Source organism: Drosophila grimshawi, unplaced genomic scaffold (genome assembly GCF_018153295.1).
Source record: "Drosophila grimshawi isolate 15287-2541.00 unplaced genomic scaffold, ASM1815329v1 contig_311, whole genome shotgun sequence".
Classification (NCBI taxonomy): Eukaryota; Metazoa; Arthropoda; class Insecta; order Diptera; family Drosophilidae; genus Drosophila; species Drosophila grimshawi.
In genome coordinates, this window is record NW_025063098.1 from 26,762,676 (window position 1) to 26,778,674 (window position 15,999).

Below are 15,999 nucleotides of genomic sequence, written 5' to 3' on the forward strand. Positions count from 1 at the left end.
GGAAAAAAAATGTTGCTAAGGCTACGAACTTGTTGCCAATAAATTAAGCCATTATTTTAATAAAGTATGTGAAGTTTTCCGTGATAAGTGCGCTTAAAAATGTGGTTGACTACTAAGTTAATATAGTTTTCTTAGACAAAAATTTTCCAGGCAATAAAATGTAAGCTATAAGTGTGAAAGTAATTGATTTTTGTTTGAGATAGGTTTGAGAAACTAATGCAATGTGGAAATAGTGCTATTCTACTGTTCTTTCATATATAGTTGACTCAAAACAATTGCATTTAAAGTTGTTTACATTTCGTTTATTTATTGGTCACACACAATTAATTTACTTAGTTCTGCTTAAAAATCAATACATGATTTATTGAATACAGAATCCTTTGGATTACAGCCAGCCAGAGATCATGCGGCCAGTGACGGTCGATTTGCCGCGATCGCCACCCGCCGCGGCGCTGCTTTGACCCACCTTGTTGACTGGCTTGACTGGTGCGGGTTTCTTATCATCACCTGGTTTCTTATCGTCCTCTTTTTTGTCACCTGGTTTGGCTTCGCCAGGCTTGGCCTCCGTTCCCGTCGCCGGTTTGGACTCAGCCGACTTTCCATTGGCATTCTCCTTCTTGTCGTCGCCCTTCTGCTCTTGTCCGGTTTTTTTATCCCCGGCCGGCGTGGCTCCTCCGCTGGTCTCGTTAGCCGCCTTCGTGCCATCGGGTGCTTTGTCTGCTGTTGTGGTCTTCGTAGTGTCCGGCTTGGCATCTGCAGGAGCTGAAGGCGCCGCACTCTTGGCAGCGACTCCACTTGCCGCTGGTGGCTTGGCTGCCACACTTTTGGTTGCCTCCTCCTTCTTGGCAGCCGCTTCCGGTTTAGCCGTTTCATTTGGCTTTGGCGCTGCCGCCGGCTTGCCATCCGCTGGCTTGCCAGGTGGTGCAGGTGCATTAGGTTTCGCTGCATCGCTTGGCTTTGCTGCATCGCCGGGTTTGGCTGCTTCGCTGGGCTTTCCAGCAGTTGGTGGCTTGCTGGCTGGCGGGGTGGGTTTTTGTTCGCCTGGTTTGCCGTTAGCAGATGGCTTGGAATCTGACTTCTTATCATCAGTCGGCTTCTTGTCGTCTGTTGCTTTTTTATTCTTATCATCCATTGGTTTCTTATCGTCCTTTTTGTCCGCACCATTGGCCTTTTCGTCGACATTCTTGACAGAGGCGCGCAGTGCAGCTGCTGCCAACATGGAGGCACCTCCTCCAGCGCTGTTTGGCAACTTTTTGGACTGTGAAAATTGAATCAATTTAATTTCTGATATAAATCGGGGTCTTCAGTCTTTAATTAATTAATTACGATAAAAATCTTTAAAACAAATAACTTAAATCAAAAATCATCTGAATTGAAAAGAATTAAAATTTTAATTATTTTTAAATCGTAGAAAATCAAATATATACAAGCATCTACTGCAAATTTGTGAATTTATTTTCAATTCAGATGAAAACCCAGCAAAATGAATCTGCTATATTTGTCTATTGGACGCAACGTATCATTAGGCTTAGCATATCATTGATTCTTACCCCACTGGCTTCTGGTGGTTTCTTGTCATCGTTGCCATTTGTTTGATCCTCAACCTCGCCCAAAGAGACCTCGTCGGCTGCCATCTTCTTGCGCATAAACTTCACATAGGCGACTCTCGTCGCAGCCGTCACTTCGCCCAATTTCGGATTGAATTCTATGGATTAGGAAGGATATCATTAATAATAATGCGGTAGATGCTAATTACAATTATCACACACCTATCAATTTAGTCTGATCCATTTGTAGACCCTCGTTAGCCTGCTCGATAATCTTGCGCCTCAAGCTGCGCTGGCTGTGGCGTTGCATGGAGGAGCGCTTCGAACCAATTGGATCCGCAGTAAGTGTCTTTTTCCTAGCAATTGCATTCCAGTCCTTATCTCTGTAATCGAAAGAAAACTCAAGCTTAACTCTTGTATCAAAATATAAAGGGTAATTCCCCTTACCCTTTTTGGGTCTTCTTTCTTCCAATGACCTTGGCCAGTGAATCGAAGATATCGCGTCCGTTCTCGCTTTCGTCCATCTCCTGCTTCAAGTTCTCCACAAAGCCAATCTGGAAGTCCTTCATAATGCGACGTTCCATTACCTTGCCCTTGGTGGAGCGAGCAGCTGCATAGTGGTTGTTCGGTTGAGTGGGTGGCTTAGCAACATGTTGGGTGAGCAATTAGTAATTACCTTGCGTTTTTTTTTCAATGTCCGGCACATCCCATTGGTTATTGGTGAAAATCTCCAGCAGTTCAAAACGTAGCGAACTAATATCTTGACGCACCTCAATGATATCATCCTCAGTGATGCCGTAATCGTCCCTTCGCCGCTGCTCCGCAGTAACATAGCGTCGCACCAGCAGCTTCATCACTTTGTCATGCAGCGTCTGCGCCTTCTCCAGGGACTTACGCTAAGGGAGACGAGAGGTGTGGGGAAGCAGCATTAAAATTGACGCACAGCCAAGCCACAGGAGCTTTATTGAAACTGATTTTCTGAAAGGATTTGCATTGATTTGCCAAGCGTTTGGGTTAAGCCCTGTGCCACCTACCATAAAACTCTTGGTGCGAGACGGTCGCCTGCGGCCGAGTGTCTTGCGCAGCATTTTCATATTAGGGCAGAGATTAAATGGTGGCGGTATGGTGCCGCCATCCTCAAAATAGCTCATCCACAGCTGCGAGCGAGCAAACTTCCACTCGGTGTCGGCACGCTCCGAAATGATTTGATACGAATTGGACATCATGGCAATCAACATGTTGAGCAGCACAATAATATTGATAACCGAATACGATCCGAACATCAGCAGCGCCCAGAAGCGGGTGAAACTCTTGATGCCAGCCAAGTCGAAGGAAACCAGGTCCACCAGACCAAATGACGCCCAAAACAGTGATTGCGATGTCTCAAACAAACTGTGAAATTAACAATCTAAGAATGGGGAAAAGCATATAACAAAAGTTTTGCGGGATTACTTGGAGAAGCGCCGCCAAATGGTGCATGCCTTTTCCTGGTCATCAAAGTCCGCCACATCGGGATGTAAATGATAGCATTTATTCTTCTCCAGCTCCGCATAATACCAGAGCAGCTGGTTCAATCCGCAGCCAAATGCAAACAGGACCAACGTATAGATAAAGAAGAACTTGATAATATCGATAATCATGCGGCCCAGCGACACCTGCAATGGTCCCAGATGTGGATTTATCGAGAATATGTGCACCAGCTTCAAATAGGAGAACACCATGCCAGCGGCAAAGGCGCCCTCGGAGAGCAACATGGGATCGAAGGGATGCCAATGTTCGCGCGGAAAGTATGGATCTATGCCCCTGAACCACAAATCTCGCTGAAAGTAGTCAATAATAATTAAATCTAAATGTAAATCGAAAACCAAATATATGTCGATGTCAATAAATAAACAAAAACTTAACTGATAAACGTTTAACTTACATGCACTATTACCCAAGCGGTGGCTCTACAAAGTATCCAAGTGACATAAAACATATTTGATATATAGTCCACAATGTTCCACAGATCCGTAATATACTCGAAAAGGCCATCGGAATATAAAGTCTTGAGTTCCTCAAATATCAGAGCGGCTATATACATTATAATTGCCAGCTCAATGGGTCCTGGAAGCGAGCCGCGTTCATGTTTGCGCCAATCCTCCAACATGGTCAGCATCCATGGAAAAGCCAGCAGTTCAAAAGTGATTTGCACCACCCGCAATGAAGCCGCGCCCAAAAGCACTGGCATATAAAAGACCTTAAACGTTTAAGGATATAATATAATAAGGGCTTTAGGACTCACTCAAAAAGAACATGTAGGAGCAGGAGTGTGTTATGAACTTGACGAATGGCTTGCGCATGAATTTGGCACCATCCGAATCCGGTGCCAGAATATACTTCATACTGTAGATGGGAAAACTGCAGCCCAGCTTGATGACTTCTATGAGCTGCTGACTGCCCTGCTTGCGCCGGAAACCGGGTAAGCCCTCATACCAAATGGCAGCCAGCAATTGTTGCACATTCGGATGTGCCACAAACTAGGAGCAATAATTAACTGAATTAAGCAAAGATATATTTTTGGAGAATGAAATAAATCATAAGCGTACCGTCTTCTGTTTGTAGCGTATGGCTAGCTTTAGGCGATCCAGTGTTTGCCGATGGCCGGGACACCAAATCTCATGCGATGGCTCGTGATTAAAGTTCAGCATCACCTCCAGTTCCATGGAGGTGCGGGCATGGTCCAACAGCGCCGTTACAAAATCCTGCACTGCTTGACGCATTTCCTAAATTAAAGGAAAGTAAAGAAAGGATAAGGAAATATATTAAAATGTACAGCATAAGTTAAGTTTCATAATAATCTTTTAGGTTCTCCTATATTTCTTCAAAATGTCTTTAATATTATTAAACTAAATTTAAGAAGTACATATTTCCTTAATGAATCAATCAAATTTAATCAAATTTGTATATATTTTTTTAATGAACAAATCTTTTTTAAAATAAATTTTATGTGTATAGCCCTCACCGTGTATTCTGCGCGAAATTCGGATTCCATGGCCTGCAAGCGCTTTAGTTCCCAGGATAATTGAAAGGCGGTTAGCACAGGATCACGTGAACTTAGAGCTATCAGCGAGCTGGCCGAGAGTGCCCGATATGCATTGATACGCGATTGCGAGTGGCGCAGGGAGTCGGAGGTCTGCGAAGTAACGCACTCGTCGCAACCGCACCTGCAAGATTTGGGAGTTAGGAATCTATATTCCAGAGAGGTTTGCAATTCCACTCACTTGACGTCGTGTGGCATGGGCAGCGTTGCACCACGATCCAGCAGAATCTTGAGTATCTCATAATTGTTGCGATGTGCAGCGAGAATCAGCGGTGTTATATCCGTGGTAAAAGTTGATTTCGAGCGATCCACCGACTCCCAGCTCTAAACAAAACAAAACAAAACACTTACACAAGATTTATTGCAGCGTTATCTCAAGAACTCACATAGGGATCTCCTTCCTTGTGATTGGTTTCCTCCCACTGCAACAACTCCTCGACAGCCTCCACATACTCTTCAGATATGGCATGCAACAGAGCATCGCCCACTTCAATGTTGTTCTCCAGCAATAAAACCATCAAATCAAAATTCTCATTCTCAATGGCTGAGATAAGCGCCGAGCGATTCATGGGATCCGTGCAGTTGATATTGAACTTTTCGGATGGTGCGTCCGCATAATCATCCAGAAGTCTGCAAGCATAGAGCTGTCATTAGATTGCAAGGACATCCAATACAAATACTGACTTCTTGACACCGGCCAAATCACCACGCTCGCAGGCTAAGATAAAGTTCTTCTCGACATCACTCAGTACATACTCCTCGGCCATCATTAGATCGTAATCCAGGCGGGAGCCGGCCGCCTTTTCGGCATCGGTCTCCATCGTGGCACTGGCCTTTGTTCACACAATTTCAAAACAATCAAAGGTAAAATTTTCACATTTCTTGAAAATAACACTTCACGACACGGGTTATCCTTGCTAATCCTTTTCTTTCTTTTTTATTTTTAATTTTTGTCTACCCCACCGTATCCTTTTTGATATTTCACACGATGTTGAGTCTCCAATTAGCCGCGTTGAACTGTCCACAAATGGCCAGTACGCCGTGGTATATGTCGCTAATTACATTAGCGCTTGGCTAAAACTCGGTCAATGTGTGTGCAGTGCAAAACAAGTCAATGGGCGCCGTCAGGGCCCTATCAGCTAATCGTCAATTGACTTCGGTTCTGTCTCTCTGATTGCTCGAGCAGCGCACGTGAAAAATGCAGGGAAACAATGCACAATGCACAATACGAGACAAATTATGTTCGATTTTCGATTTGAGAAGCCCTAGAAATAGAACGACACTCGTTCACTAAAATGTGATATGGGCCAAGCATGCGGTTCGGGAATCGATGGTAAGCCCAAAAACCTATGGAATATTAAATGATCATATTATATATTTAACTTTAATAATTATTATAATTATAGTTTGAAAATTTTAATGATAAGCGTTAGATTAGAACAGTTTATTTTCAATATTTATTTTAAATCAAAAACATCCACTCATAAAAATAAGGTTTAATTTTAAGCTCATAAGACGACATAAGCTTGACGACTTATCCAAGATACCACATAATTTACTAAGTTTACTGAAAATGTTGAATTGAAAGTTCAAGAATTAAAATGCTTTGAATAAGTTTTATATCGAGTAATTGTTAGAAAAAGTTAACTAAAAAAAGCTTTCTAACAATTTTAGTATAGTTTAAACACAGTTAACATTCACAGTAAACATTTACAGTTATACACAAAGTTAACTCTTATGTATAACAATTAAATGAGCAAAAGCTTCAAAGCTCTGAATATAACTTTAAAGCACGCAGCTCAAAGCTTTCCAACGCTCTTCGGTAAGAGTCAAGACAAAATTTCAAGAGCGCAATTGAAAGAGTAGCAAATGAGTTGAATAATTGACTTTAATTAAAGACAGCAACAAGTAGCTTCAATAAGACTCAGAACTGATTAGCTTTGATTAACTGAGCAGGTGCTTAATTGCAAATTATATGCGCGTTATTGAATAGGCAAATTAATAATTGCCTCAAGTGAGGGCCATATCGATGATAGGTAAACAAGAGCAACAACTGTCGCTGCTTGACTGCATTTTGTATGCCCCACGTTGCATGTTGCCTACTTTTGTGCGTTCGCAGTGCGTGTTTCTATGTCAATGCACTTGGATATTAATATGCTGCCTGGCAATGGGATGCGCAAATGCACAGGAGGTTACAGATCCTTTGATACCTGTGCAACTGTCAGCTTGCCTCGCTGGATTGACAGCGAAAATGGCGTTGTACGTGTTCAAGTTGTGAAGTACATCGAGCTGGGATGGAAGGGTTGCAAGAGTTGCAAGGGTGCTGAGTGAAGGGTGCAAGGGTGCAGAGTGCAATGCACTTCGCTGACATTTCTCCGTGTGTGCAGCTCGAAATGGAATTTCGAAATTAAAGTTACGATTGCGAATGAGTGGGTCGTTGTTGAGGTGATGGATCGGTTTTAATTAAATGAGAATTTCTATGTATACGTAATGTGCACTGAAAACATTTTGAATAGAATTGATGCAAAGGAATGGATGTGGTACATGCTATATTTTCCTAAAGCGAAAGCTAAAATAGTTTACATTATATTTCAAAAGGCATCATTGTTTGTTTTCTGCCTATACTTCTATTAAGGTATAAGGGCATTTATTGGAGGAATAAATACGCTATATGTACAAATAATGCCATGGAATCTTTTATTTTTGAGTCAAAGAACTTTCAGTCTCTTTAAGTTTTCAAATTGTGTATAAGAACGAAATGAACTAGTTCCCACTGCATATGCCTTAATAATACTTCGCCATCGTCAGCTGCACTAAATAAAGCTCACACAAATCGCATGCAAGTAGTCCTCACTTGTATCCCGTTTCCCTCTACTTAGGTGGCCATTTGCGTGCGCAGGGCGCACAGAGCGTGGCGAAAGCTGTTACACTTAATAAAACATTGGCCTCCAGAAGAACACAGCCCACCGCACTCCCCGCCCCTTGCCCCTTGCCCATTGCACCTCCCGCAACGTTCGTTGTCAGCTAGGCTTTCGCTTCAGTAGGCCCTTGTAGGCGAGCGAAATGTATCTTTCAGCCCTTGAGCGGCAGCAGTCGTTTTGCTGCTTGTTAGCACAAGTTGCACTTTCACTGACTTCAGCAACAGCCAGCAACAGCTATAACAACAATTATCATATGGGAACAACTTTAGAGGCGGGGTCAACTTTTGCTTGCCAAGACTCACAATTTTTTTTTCATAACAATTACTTGATTTATTTTTACCAGGCAGATACTAGAGACATTAGAATAAAATTAAAATAAATATAAGCTTTTATAATGGCAAAAAAATTGTGAGATTAAAATAGAAAGACCTGAGAATAGCCGAAACACTACTAAACATTGCCATACCAAAAAAATACACAATAGCAAAATGATGTAAAGATTCAATTGTAAGGTGTAATATGAGTGGAAAATGCCAGGATGGTTTGTTACATTTTCATTCAAAATGCAGTTGACAGTGATTATAAGAATATGCGGCACACTTAAAACATAAAACATAATTAACTTTAAGTTAAGTAGTAACCAGGAATCAATTTGCGTGTCTCTTCCAATGCAATCAAGTACTTTAAATACCTGAAATAATCGGTTAGCGACAACATCAAAGTAAAAATGTAAACTTATTTAAGCACAGCTCCCCTTTTGCATTTTAAGTGTCAGGTGAAGGCAGAAGCGAACGAGTTGCATGTGATATTCTTGAAGTAGGCGAGTTGCAGGCAACAAAAGACCGCGAACACTCGGGTTGAAGAGAACAAACGATGAGATTAACATAGTGTAAGTATTTGCAAATATCAACTACTATTATATACACTAGTCTATGCTCTATACAGCTGTTTGCAATCGATATGACTTCAAAGGTGCAAGCGTTAAAGTTAAAATGGTCATTAGTCATGAATTTAATGTAGCCGTTCTATTTTTGTACGGAGAACTACTTGAAAATAGCCGCATCTCAACTTGACCCAAACGATGGAAAGGAAAAAGCAGCCGTAAGCGTAAGCGTTAGTTACAGGAGTTCAACAGGGGAAATTCACCACCTTTCGTTGGCGGCTATTAAAGCCGATGTCATTCTATGGCAGGCGCTCAGTGCACAACTTGGTGGCCAGGCGAACGCACCTAGCAAATCGAAAGGATAAAACGCGCACGGTGAACACTGTTGCGGGACATTTGTATATTTCTAGTTTTATATATTTTTTTTCTTATTTACCAAAGAAAAAAGGAAACAAAAAAAACCCATTCAAGTGTAAACAACATAATACTCTGTATATAAACATACATATACTCTTATATGTATGGGGAGCATCGAGCGATAAAGTACAAAACAGAATAATAGAAAAGTTTCAGTGGCAAAAACAATTACATGCAATTGTTTGCGGGATATCTGTAGGAGCTGAACAGGCAACGGTTCTTGTTTGTTTCCACAGTTGGGTAAGTGAAAGTGCCTTTGGCTGCGTGAACAACTCAAAGGATTGCAGCCACAGGATGTACTATTGTGCATTATTATCCTGTGAATATGTTTGTTTTGCTAGCTGACAGAGTTCACTGACTATCCTTTGGGTATATGGAGGCTCATAATTTCCATGGGAATTGGGAATGTATGAAATCATTTGTTACTTTAAAGAATTAACTTTTATGAAAGTAAATAAATATATTACGAAAAATTCAGATAGTAATCGAAACAAAACTTTTGGCAAATTTTAAGTTTAGCATTTAGTACACAATGCTATCTGCCAATTTATATATTTTTCCTTGCATTACCTTTTTAATCGTATGCTATCAATTTGGAAAATACGTGCTATTATTTATTGTCTGCCCTCCCTCGCTTATTGCTTGCCACATGCCACCGGGCCCAGGCCACATTCAAGATTTCGCTCATTTCTGTAGCTGTGGTGTGGGTGTCCCTGGCACAACTAAAATACCAATTTTCTCCATATATCAAACTAAATTCCTATCGAGGGGTCTGCATTTGGTGTTGATTATGAAATTGTTTTGCAAAAATATTTTTATTTTGTATTTTGCAAGAATTCGTATTGAATTTTAACGTTGGCATTAAATTTATTGCTTGTTGGATAGAGTCCCCAAACTTGAGCAGAAATATAATGTGGACATGAATAATGATTATAATATATTCATGGGCTGACAGTTGTATTTACAGACCACAAATTAATTTTTAATAACGATAAAAGCTTTTCCAGTTGAACATTTATCATTAAATCATGCATATATTAATGTCATATATTTAGTATGGGTAAACATGGACCAGGTTTATTGAACTCCATTTAATGGATAATATTTTAATTTAACAATATTTTTGTTATTTACTTCTGCAGTTGCTTTCAAAGGATGCTTAACTGAAATTCGACTTGATACAAAGTACAATCGATATAACAAAATGTTCCAAACAGTATCTTTAAACTAAATACGATATAAGAACCACAGAAGCTTAGTAAACTCAGAATGCATCAGGTGCTCAGCTATGAGACGGCTGTGAGGGCCAACAGCAGCTCGCGTGAATACCGCGAATATATTTCAAAGCGCACCTGCGCCTCACTTCTCCTCACCATTGGCTTCTTTATGCTTATATCAGGTGGGTGACGAGGGCTCTGACTGTGGGGATGCCAAGGACTAGGGGATATGCTAATGAGTCTTGTTTGTTTGCTTCACAGGCTACTTACTGGGCAACTTTGTAACGGAACGCAAATATCACATACGCCAGCTGCTTACAAAAAAGGCAATCAAGCACGGAGATGGAAGCGGGAATGGCGTCGGGGACGTGGATGGGGATGGGAACCGGTATGTGCAGCTGAATAGCGTGGATTATGGCAACTTGCAGGAGATGCGTGCTTATCAAAAGAACAGGGACCAACTGCTGACTGCCGCCCAGGTGCTGAACAAGCTGCTGCAGCAAGACGAGAGCGAAAAATATTTGGCCACATCCTTAAATACGGAGATCTTTAACAAGTACATCAGCTGCACTCAGGATATACCGCCGAATACGAACATCAAAGCTAGCCAGTTTATAGAGCAACTGATAGATAATACCATTGCCAGACAGCGTGATTGTATGCGAATTATTCAGGTGGTGATCGATAATCATCTGGCAAACAGTCAGCTATGAGTCACGTTAACAAGCTGCCAAATTGAAATGAAACGCTACAGTCGAATCAATCTGTTTTTAGTTCTACAGCCAAATTATATATTTATATTCTTATGAAATATTTTAAATAATGTAATTTATGAATTTTTATATGTGTATGTGTGTATGCGTAGAGAGTTTTCATATTGTACTAATACTATTTTCAAAAGCAAATAAAGCCAAACCATATATATAGATGTGTTGAAAACAAACTGTCATCTATGCAACCTTGTTCATCACTCTATTCGTCTCGTATGACAAAAGAAGAGCCCCAAAATAACAATAGATCGGCTTAACATAAATAGCAAATGGAGAGGAAAGCCCCAAACCAAAATCTTTTGTTTTTGGCTTAAAGTTTTCACACGCAGTCAGCACAGGTGGGCGTTCTGTGGCGCTTCAGGCACTAGCCATTAACATATTGTGGGTTTACGGGGGGTCTCTGAGCTCCGAAATGATAATCACCTAAGGAACAGGAAATCTCCGAAATATGTAAAGCAAAGTGCACAAAGTTGCTGCAATAAAATAAAACCAAAAACAAAACGAGCAAAGAAATTATTGGATAAGATTTATGATATTATTAGTTGAATCGACACTTTGTTACATAAAAACCAAACAGGTCAATTTCGGGGCATGGCTGGGCTTGGCTGGGCCGAACAGAGTGGCCCCATGCACGTTCATAATTAACGATCACAACTTCGCTTTTTGTTGTTTATTAGTCTTGGCTGTAAATTCACATCATTATTGATTGCTTTTTCTCCGTGGTGTGAAATTAATGCAAACATAACGAAATTCTAATTAAGTGGGCTTGGTAGAAAGTTAACTTATATAATCGGCTATAACAAATTATTCTATAATTCAATTTTCACCTATTTTAATTGCGAACATAAATCTTAATCAATTTATATTTGAACAAGAGAAAATGTGGGTGGTGGTTTTGTGCAATACCTGACTGTTTGTTTGTCTGACTACTTATATATCATACACTGTATGTATAGAAGAAGGAATCATTGGGTCAAACCAAGTCTATATTTATATTGCTTATGAGAACTCTATGAAAATTAGTTTAAGTTGTAGCTAAAAATTGTAAATTAAAAAAAAGAAGCAAAACTATGGTTTAGAAGAAACATTCAATTGAAGTTAATTTTCATTTCTAAAAAGTTGTCAGTTGAGAACCAATCCATAATAACCATTAAAAGTTAAGAGAACTAGAATGACCATTTTGTGGGGATTTAAGATTAATATAATATATTATGTTACATCCAATAATTGAATAAGTTAAAAACCAAATTATGTTCAAGAAAAGTGCTGCTTTCGTGACCCTACAGATGTCAGTTGCTTTTATATTATTTCTTTACAGTAATGGGTAAAACAAGTTAGTAAATTTTTTTATTTCTGACTTGCGTCTGTAACAAATTGAATGCCTACTGAATAATGGGTGTGTCTAAGTGTGCTATCTTATCATATATGGTACGCTGAATATATATGTCAATCCAAGCTATTCAATCATGATCCAAGTCCTACTTTGAGTATTTCAACAATTTCTATAAACAGATATCAAAGCTTGCCGAGGCCCATTTCAAGAAATGACAGTGAACTGAAGACAAATGTCTCGCATGGCATTAAGCTGCAGACAATCAATAGCCAATGGCAGTTGATGGTTCATGAGTTCAGTTGGTCGAACAATGGAATGCTGCCTATAAATGCCTAGCTTGTCAGTAGCCTAACAAGACAATATAGCCAGTATCACGTAGTATCAAAAGTCAAGCTGCAGCTGCCCTTGCCGCGGGTGTGACCACAGCGTGGCAGACAATTAACCGGCTGCCAAATGATTGATTTAGCTTATTTAAAAACCCATTTCGTATAATCTGGAATGGACGTAACCATATGGCAACTGAAAGCGAACCCAAAGCTGATGCTGAAGCTAAAGCTGAAGATCCGTATTAAATGCGTCTATGCGGAGATGATGATGATGACCTCCAAATTCAAACTTAAACTCAAATTCAAATCCCAAATCAAAAACGCAAATGCAAATGAGCCCAAAATGCGTTGGCACATGTTGTGTATGTGTGTGTTTGTGTGTTGTTTGTGTATTATCTGATCCCCCCTCGTCTGCAGTAAGCCATCTATATTTCACACCTTAAACGATTGTATCAATGGATCCATTGCTATTTCATTTCTCTATTTGCATTTCAAATTATTAGCGGCTGCTCTTATTGACATGTTTATTTAATACACAAAGGCCTTTGTCTTATCTACGATTATATTTTTTTTGTCGTCTTATTCCAACCGAATATGAACCATCATATCATATTTTTTAACAAATTTCTCAATTGTTTTGTGCCACTTATATGTAGCCAAGTCGACTTCCAAACGGTTCGATCGCTCGTTTAATTTGCCACCAATAAATATAAATACACGATTGGCTGCGTTTCTGACTGAGGAACTTGATGAGGCATTTTGACAAGCGCATGTCATAATAAAGACGCCATGACGAACCTCAAAATCGCATTGATGGGAAGATTATGCAGACACGTGGTCAAAGATACACACACCGGGGAACACCCACTAAAACGGTAGTTATTGGTGTGCCAAATATTAAAAAATTTATGTATTTGTTGTATAATTACTAAAATATAATTGATAATTTATTAATGCAAATCTGAAAACCACAGGAAGCATATAATTAATATAAACATTTGCAAAATTTACTAACATTAAATATTTTTCATTTTAGGTTTTACGTATTATGATATAATTATATATTATTAATATAATGGTTCAGAAGTATTTATAATTTACAAATACGGACAAGGGGAGCAACACAACCTAATTAGTCTTGTTGCACATCTCTCAGCAAAGATAAAGTACCTTTTGCAAGGGTATTCGAATCTCTTTCAAAATGTATCAGCACGCCAACCGCAAAACTTCATTAAGAAATTATCCATAGCCAAATGGATGCGAATGTTAGTTGGCATTTTCAATTTTACAGTGATGGCAAACAAGTAGCCAAAAACGCAGATCACGTTCAGCCTGCAGAGTTGGAGTTGATTTGAAGTCATGTGCAGCTGGTGGAGCTGGTGCTTTTGCTGCTGCTGCCAGGTGAGGTGATGCGGATTCTGGACAGACATTGCCACTTGCAGCACTTGGGCCACAATCAAAATTTGTTCAATGCACAAAATGCCAAAAACCCTAGTTGGCTGCCTGGCCAAGAGTCAAATTGAAAATTTGTTTGAATCCCACCGGAGAAACGCATATGCGATACATGTGCGATAAGGCGGTAAACGGAAAAGGGTGCAAACGGGTTCAAAAGCGCATAATGCGATGCGGCTCCGTGCAAATATCAAAAGTCACGACGAAGAAAGCAGGTTTCCAGTGGTATATGGCATGGATTTCTTATTTCTTTTTTATTTTTGGCTGCCTCAACTTGGATGTTTAGTTTTTGGGGTGCTGGCTGCGCCTTAAAATTCGTTTTGCAAATACTACCAATAATACTATGCGATAAATGATGTGTTTGTGTTTATGCTTGTGTTTGCGCCGGCTTCAACTATTGATTGTGTTGACTGTGGTGGTTATGTGGCACGTTTCCTTGAGGCAGCAGTGCTGTTCACTGCCTCTGCCTCTGCCGCGAGGCTCGACAGCGGAAGAGCTGTGCACATCTCAGCAATGCCAGCAAATCGTTTCACAACCAACTTCCAACTGGCGATGAAGCACTCGCACTTTATTACGAACTTTGCAACGCATTCGGGGTCAAAAGTATTATCTCTTATTATTGCTATATGATTACGAAAAATAGTATTGATAATAAATTAGTTAAAATTGGTATCCCCCTCTTTAATCTTAGAGAGCTTCAATTAACATTTGCTTAAAGCAAAGATCTAACAGCGGGAATTTGTATGTAAGTTTCGGCAAATAATCGTGTTTTCAATTTTAATCTAGTGGTAAGCCCGTGACCAAAATATATTACAAACTAATGGTTATTGAAGGTTGTATCCATCCCTTAAACATTGAAAAAATCAACTCGAATATTTTGTTAATATTTCTGTTATATGCTGTAATAGAAATAATGTATTATTTCTTTATGATAATAAATGTCATATTTTTATATTAAATGTCATGTTATTTATATTATTTAAATATGTATAATATATAATTCTATATTATTTTTTTAAGTTAATATATTTTGTTTTTTTCTTTAATTTCTAATAGTAATAATATTATAATATCTGATGATGTGTTTTATTATTGGATTTAATATTGTTTTGTTATCAAGCAATTATCAATCATTTAATTATATAATAATGGGTATTCAAAGCTATAGCTTCCCTGAATTTTCTTCATTTTTTTACTTTGTGGACCTAATTCATGGTCAAGAGTTGCGGGGCTTTGAGGTGCCGTTGAATGATCTGACATCAAAAGTGCATTAAAGCCGCATCAAAGCGCATTAATAAGCTGAACACGAAGTCTTGGCCAACAGTTGAACTAGTCAACAGTTCAGCAAAGCAAATAAAAAGCACATGCAGCAATACCAAAAAAACAAATGCAGACTTTGTTTACACTTCATTGTGCAAATGGACGCTTAAGCCTATGAGCTTAGAGGAAATGGTCAAGAAAAACGGAAATGTGTGTGGCCACTGTGCGTAGTCGATAGTTGAGCTAATTTGCGTACCCAAATGGCGCTAATTTGAGAGAAATTTTTCCAACGAATTGGCCCGAAATTGTTGTAGACAAAACAGGCGGAAGCCAGAGCCAGTTGAAGACGCCGTTGAAGTCGCAGTTGAAGCCGCAGTTGAAGCCTTGGCCAGTTTGAACTGTGGCTCGTGTTCCCGCTGGCCTTTCTTTAGCTGTCTGGTTGGATCATTAATGGTTTGGCCAACGCTGCAGGCAAGGATTTTGGCATGGCCAAAACCAGTTGTTTTGGCCACGCGAAGCTAAAGTCCAAAACTGAAGATGGGGCCGTCTGTGGTTAAATAACTTCCAAGCGTCATAAAAACACAGCCGCAGCAAGTCGAATTGGAAAGTGGCCAATGACGCGACATCTGCCAAGTTGTCAAAATGAGACACGCATAAAGACCAAACGAAAAGCTTAATTAAATAACAGTTGCTTAACATTGATAGAATGGCTTGATTATGAGATTGCATCATGTAAGGCGTTGCGATGATTTAATTTGCAATGCCAGTTGCACTCCAGACCCAAGTTCAAA

General features: G+C 39.6%; 2 protein-coding genes across 2 annotated transcripts; one reads left to right on the forward strand and one right to left on the reverse strand.

Moving 5' to 3' along the window:
• Positions 1 to 280: 280 nt before the first annotated feature.
• On the reverse strand, positions 281 to 5,643 carry LOC6568468 (transient receptor potential protein). Its single transcript, XM_001994329.3, has 14 exons — positions 5,314 to 5,643; positions 5,016 to 5,259; positions 4,811 to 4,953; positions 4,552 to 4,753; positions 4,136 to 4,312; positions 3,832 to 4,066; positions 3,472 to 3,770; positions 3,000 to 3,367; positions 2,582 to 2,939; positions 2,224 to 2,443; positions 1,995 to 2,157; positions 1,770 to 1,930; positions 1,551 to 1,705; positions 281 to 1,258 (listed from the first exon to the last, which is right to left on the reverse strand). Exons 1-14 carry the CDS (start codon positions 5,448 to 5,450, stop codon positions 386 to 388), a joined length of 3,735 nt encoding a protein of 1,244 aa, XP_001994365.1. The 5' UTR covers positions 5,451 to 5,643; the 3' UTR covers positions 281 to 385.
• Positions 5,644 to 8,777: 3,134 nt separating this feature from the next.
• Positions 8,778 to 10,871, forward strand: LOC6568481. Its single transcript, XM_001994328.3, has 3 exons — positions 8,778 to 9,090; positions 9,993 to 10,249; positions 10,329 to 10,871. Exons 2-3 carry the CDS (start codon positions 10,120 to 10,122, stop codon positions 10,778 to 10,780), a joined length of 582 nt encoding a protein of 193 aa, XP_001994364.1. The 5' UTR covers positions 8,778 to 9,090; positions 9,993 to 10,119; the 3' UTR covers positions 10,781 to 10,871.
• Positions 10,872 to 15,999: the final 5,128 nt, after the last annotated feature.